This window comes from Musa acuminata, chromosome BXJ3-6 (assembly GCF_036884655.1).
Source record: "Musa acuminata AAA Group cultivar baxijiao chromosome BXJ3-6, Cavendish_Baxijiao_AAA, whole genome shotgun sequence".
Taxonomy (NCBI): domain Eukaryota; kingdom Viridiplantae; phylum Streptophyta; class Magnoliopsida; order Zingiberales; family Musaceae; genus Musa; species Musa acuminata.
The window spans coordinates 35,284,853-35,291,171 of NC_088354.1; the positions used below are offsets into that span (position 1 = coordinate 35,284,853).

At 35.6% G+C, this 6,319-nt stretch overlaps 1 protein-coding gene across 1 annotated transcript; it reads right to left on the minus strand.

The window, feature by feature from the left end:
* Window positions 1-663: 663 nt before the first annotated feature.
* On the minus strand, window positions 664-5,877 carry LOC103989295 (rhodanese-like domain-containing protein 11, chloroplastic). The gene is made up of 10 exons (XM_009408098.3): window positions 5,594-5,877; window positions 5,419-5,523; window positions 5,017-5,124; window positions 4,818-4,914; window positions 3,598-3,637; window positions 3,431-3,505; window positions 1,659-1,746; window positions 1,325-1,392; window positions 1,044-1,116; window positions 664-935 (listed from the first exon to the last, which is right to left on the minus strand). Exons 1-10 carry the CDS (start codon window positions 5,747-5,749, stop codon window positions 852-854), a joined length of 894 nt encoding a protein of 297 aa, XP_009406373.2. The 5' UTR covers window positions 5,750-5,877; the 3' UTR covers window positions 664-851.
* Window positions 5,878-6,319: the final 442 nt, after the last annotated feature.

The window sequence follows — 6,319 nt, forward strand, 5'->3', positions numbered from 1 at the left end:
AATGACGAGATTAAGAGTTTTCCGCTATTGCTTAGCTGAGTATGCCTCTCCCACACTAATGACGAGATTGAAAGTTTTCATAGTCACTCGTTAGTCAAGTAAATTTCAAAAGGTATTAACGAACTTAATAAAATATCTTTTCAAATCATCTCAAGATATTAGTATTTCATCCCAACTTCAAGAAAGTTCTAGAATGCTAAGATGACTAACGTTTCGCATTGTTATCGTAATTATCATAGCATATAAAAATGACTCAAAAACTATACAAAATAAATTATTTTGTATCATGCGAGCAAGCAACAAACAACGAGTCAATTACAAGATAACACCTTCCCTGATACCTAATAGCTCGATCCAATCCTGTGTCACCCAAAGGGTTCCAAGGTGCTAAGATGACTAATGCTTCACACCATCAGATACAACCACTTCACATCAAATCTGATACATCAACTTTAACTTGAATCAAATATGATCGTGACCCAATGGACCATCTTCAATGGGTTTTGAATCAAGCTTAAATTGTAATCAAAATTTAACAACAAATACTTATCTTGCATTATATATATATATATATATATACACTTATCTTGCATTCACAAAACCTGTTCAAAATTCATCTAATTTCAGTGTTCAGTGACTGAGAAATGAAGAAAGAGCTGCTGGTGAGAACAAGAACCAGATATTGTTTATGTGATAGATAGCAAGACATGGCTCACAAGAAACAGATCTTGTTAAGGTGATCAATAGCAAGACGTGTTGCATATAAGAAATGCCAACCCCTCAGTCTAACAAAACTCAGCTAACTGAGACATCCATAGTTTTTGACAGTGTTGCGTGAAAAGATGGAACTTCTAATGAGACCTCCATTCTTGAAGTAAAGGGCCAAGTCTTTGAGCACCAAGAAACAAGGCATCTGCTAGAAGAATGAGTCCGAGCTGCAATATCAGACAAAGCATCAAAAGATATTCCCTAGCGCTGGTTCACGTTAAGTTTTATTTTTTTATAATTATTTAAAAACTTCTTCTTAAATCAAAAGTCATTACCAAACGACCCGTGAAGACCAACCGGTAACTCCAACCTTCCCTAGCACCTATGGCACGCTGCTGATCCGTAAAACTGAAAACAGATAGTAAATAATGGAGAAATCAAGATAAACATATATAATAATGTAGAGAGCAAGAAACATTGAAACTAGCATTTGTTTTTTTCATTATCACATGATGAGAGAGTCTCGGAAATCTGGTTGTCATGTGCTAACATAGGCATGGCAACATAGTAAACCAAGGAAGAAACTAATTATTTAACATTGAATATGAGATATTACCCGAGAAATTCTGAAACGCCACCAATTCCAGCAAGCTTGAAAGGCTGGGGACCTTCTCGTGGAAAATCCTGAACCAGAAGACGTAACATACTATTTGGTCAATTTATTGGACACAAAATAAAATTCAGTTCATACATGATCTGTGCATGCCAGACACCACAAGCACATAACACTAGTCCACAAGCATTCACAATGCTCTCATACAGCATAAACATGCATCGGGTGGTCAGATAAGCACACTGTAAAATTACATTTCATTCTTGCACAAATGAAACAGAGAGTTCATACAAATTATGGACAAAATACAATTACTCGCTAAACTTTCACATGTTACCTCTTCATCAGCAGCTTCCAGACCTCCTTGTACCCAGAACAAGTTTCTGAAACCTGTGTTATAAAGTTGTTCACAAGCAGCAAGAGATCTGCAGATTTAGATATTAAAATTATATCTGAGACAAAATTGTATTTGACATTGCAATTGGCATTCAGTGACGAACTATGTGTTGAAAGGATAAAGTCAGTATCATAGAAAAGAAAAGACAGAATCAAGGGGACACATTAACCAGAGGGCAGAAGATGCTTGCTATTATCCAATGTACAGAGTTGCACATCCACCTTATTGAACAAGTTGTAGAACTATTGTATGAACAGAACACCAAAGAGCAGAATAGCATCGAGTCTTGAAGAAAGAGTGAATGTTGCTGGTTGTTTGATCATGTGAAGTGACACCTAGCTTGTGTAAGTACAGTTAACCATAAAGAACGACTCAAGAACTATAGTTACCCCTAACAGAACTATAGTTACTCGAACTATTTTTTTACTCCGTGGGTGTAAAAGATAGCATCATGCAATAAAATTCTTTCATTCAAATTAGTAAGTTGATTGCATTGACAGATGAAAGCGAGAACAAATATACCAAATTCAGTCAACAAATATAAACCATTTAAGATAGATCCTTGACTCACATTATAGGTTCCGAAGCAGTAATTATGGCGGGCTCCTTATTGTTTCACTTTGCAGCTTGCTTTCCTGACTCTGGTCAGATTAGTCCAAATGTCCTCAGGTACTAGGTTAGGTAGAGAAACTCCAAATACTATCTCCATCACAGACTATATGCCCTTATCTGTGGATTTCACTAGATTTTAATTTAATCTTCTTTTTCTTCAGTACAAGCATTTAAATGTCTTATTGGAAAAGTTGATTGCATCTATTTTTGTGATTTCAGAATTCTTTTCCTAAAGCTATTTAGAAAAAGAATAAGTACTTATATAATGGCTGTCCACCAACACATATTTACTTCACTTGAACTTGAATATTATGGGTTATTGCAGCTAATAAACTGCATTAAAGATTCTGCGGTAGAGACAAGACTTCTTCAATCTTCATGGCCTACCTGATTCTGATCCGGTGACAACTTCACTTGCACTTTTACTTATTCACTCCTGCATCCACCACAAATTTATTCAAGTCTTTTGGTTGATCATCTTTCTGAAATACCTCAAATTTATTCTACTTCCATGCTTGATCATCTCTTGCAACTAAATCAAACAAAATTAATCAAACCAACAAAATTCCCTTAATTATACATAACTTTCTATATTGTTCACTAGATGTTTTTAAGCTGTTATGGCAAAAAGTTTATCACAATTAGTCAAGACATGAGAAGCAATCAGTTCATGAAAAAACATGAACTTTTACTTGATTCTGATCCGGTGACAACTTCACTTGCACTTTTACTTATTCACTCCTGCATCCACCACAAATTTATTCAAGTCTTTTGGTTGATCATCTTTCTGAAATACCTCAAATTTATTCTACTTCCATGCTTGATCATCTCTTGCAACTAAATCAAACAAAATTAATCAAACCAACAAAATTCCCTTAATTATACATAACTTTCTATATTGTTCACTAGATGTTTTTAAGCTGTTATGGCAAAAAGTTTATCACAATTAGTCAAGACATGAGAAGCAATCAGTTCATGAAAAAACATTGAACCAACATTTATTTTTTAATATAAAAGGCTTTCACAACTTCAAAGAGTCTCCATATGCTCAACCAGGCTTATTTCAAATAACGTAAGGAGCATTTAAAAGAGAACATTACCTTAGTCCCTTTTGACACACTAGAATAAGGTCACTTTCTTTTGGAAACTTCTCCTCAACTTTTGATAGGAAGTCCCTGCATTGATTTTGCTAGATTAAATGTATATAATTGAAATTTATGTAGGATAATATCACAGCAAAATGCTATTATTTAGCTAAAGAACATACCTGTCATACACCAACATAGAGCTGCCACTCCACCAACCACCTGCAGAAAAGTATCATAAGAAAGTAATTGGTTTATTAGTTAAAGTACTCATATAATAAGCATCGCTTAGATCTTAGTGGATCTAGAAATTGAATTTACAGTAAAGCTCCTTCAAATGGTGCAGGCTTCTCATGTCTATGCCACATACAACTGCTTGCAGCGTTAGTTATTACACTGGCAAAAAATTACTCTAAGCTACAATAAAAATTGCCAAGTAGGTTGGTATAATTTTGTTATGTTCGAAAAGGAAGGAAAACATTTTACGAAAATAACTAATCATGGGTGGCCACAGTTCTATTTCCTTGACATTTAGTTTCATTTTCTCAGCATGTCTTTTTTCCATTCTAATCTAATAAATTTGTGCTGCCATAAGCCTTTCTAGGTTAAGAACTGAAGATGTGATAGTGAGAACCCAGTTGTAAAGACTAAAAGAGTTTGAAATGAATCTTAAGGTATTAGCATCAGAATTTTTCCCTCAATAGAGTGGGTCTTCCTTACACGTCAGGTTATAATAATGTGCAAAGGAAACATCTTCAAACAGAAACCAAACGTGGGTGATCGTATTTCTAACTTCCATAGTTAGCATATTGTTCTTCCATTCTAATCTCAGAATATTGTGCTGTCATACACTTTTCCGTTATGAAATAAAGATAGAATAATGATAATTTTACCCATGAAGAGTTCAAAGGATAAAAACTTAAAACGACTAGATGAAAGAGAAAAATATTAAGGTAATGACTTTTTCCTTCAAAAGATAAGTTCATCCCAGATGTCATATAATATTGACCAGTCGAGCTCCAATATTTAGGTTTCCTTTCTAAAGCATTGCCATCATGGAAAGTTCCTCATATAGTTTTCTGGTGTAGTAATAATGAGTCTATTATGACCACAACTACCAAGCTTTTACTCCTTAATACTTCAGGAAGCAAATCTAAATAGATCAAATTAAGTTTCTGCTTCATGGCATCTGATTGGAGTGTTAAGATTAAACATGCTAAAATGTACTCAGAATACAGAAAAACGAAATGGTTCCTAAGTAGTACTCCACTGTTCATAAGAAAGAAGGACTGCAAAAAGTTAAAAAAGATCCTACATCTTTCATGAAGAGAAACTCATAATTTCATGTATCATACAAAACTAAGCAACTAAATGATAAAAACTAGAGCTTATATCTCATTACCCATGACAAAATTTGTGATTCTTTTGGAAAGAGTTCCAATGTCAGCCGTATTTTCTACATCGAATATTGGTATCCAAGTGGAACCTCTAACCCATGCCTGCATATACAACATTGGAGGAATATTATCTGGATGAAAATACCCAATATGGGGTAAAGGAAGATAGCAATGGGCTCTCAACCAATTCAGCAACACGCATACCTTCTCATGCTCAGTTGATGGACGAACATCAAGTAGGGTTTTGTTGGAAAGCTGAATCGCATAACCAGCTTCTCTAGGAGTAAGAACCTTAACCTTCTGTTCCCTGATCTTCAAAACACAGGACGGGACATCTATAAGCATGTAACTTAATATTTCATACTACTGCTGAATTTAGTTTCCATGTAACCATAGAAGAAAAAAAGTATTAAGTCAATTAGCCCAAAGGTTTTCTTTTTCAATAAAATTCATCCACATATGTGCTTCCTGTGCATGTGTCGACTTAAAAATTGTAACCTAGAAATGCTATCCTCCAAATGCATACCCAAATCATAACATACGGCATCTATATCAGTAAATAAATGATTTTGCTGTTCAACCCCTAAAAGTGAAACTAAAGAATACCAGAGTTTCCCATCTCCTCCGAGCCGCGGCCATCTCCTTGGCCTGCCTCATCTCCTCCTCTTCTCCACCAACAGTCGCATCCATCCTAACACTGCCGCTCAATCTCTGTCCCAGGAAGAGGGAAATTAACACCAGAAGAAAAATGCCTACCGGCCGGAATCAGTCAAGAAACAACTTTGAAACGGGATGGATAGCCTCCTCCACCGGCAGGAAAGAGCGGCTCTGCGACCGGCAGCATTCGAACTCTTCTCCTGAAGCCAGCGCCTTGGTGTCGCCGAGGACTTCCACATGTGGTGAGCGTGGTGGTGAAATTGCGACCAAGAGCTTCCATCTTCGACGAGAGTCGCCGGCAGCCGAAGCAGTGCAAACCCACTGATGGATAACACGACGCTTTATCTTCTAAGAAGAAGGAAAGGATAGAGCCATGCTAATAGAGCATGGCTGTTGAACCGATCTTTGACAGGCAGCCATGTTATGACTGCCGGCATACTTTTAATTCAGTCCTTGGAATTTAAATTATAGTCATAATGTTGTAAATTGCCAGAGAAATTATGATTTTGGTCAAATTTTAGAGTGACAAATAGTTTTTGCATATACATCCACAGACCGGAATTATTTGTGCAAAGATCCTAAAAACGTATTCTTCGACAAAACCTATTCGATTACAGATACTAATTTATATATTCCTGGAGATATCATAGTGGTTAAGATGTCTTTGGAGACACGTCTTAACCAATCAGAACTCGAGATGTTATTGACGCAGTCAAAAAGTGAGATTATGATCTTAACCGCACTACTACATCTATAGGAGTGATTTTTATAGTATTATTAATATTATTATTATATAAATAATAAGTATGAAGATAAATCTAATATATTACCCTTGGCTGATAAATCTAAT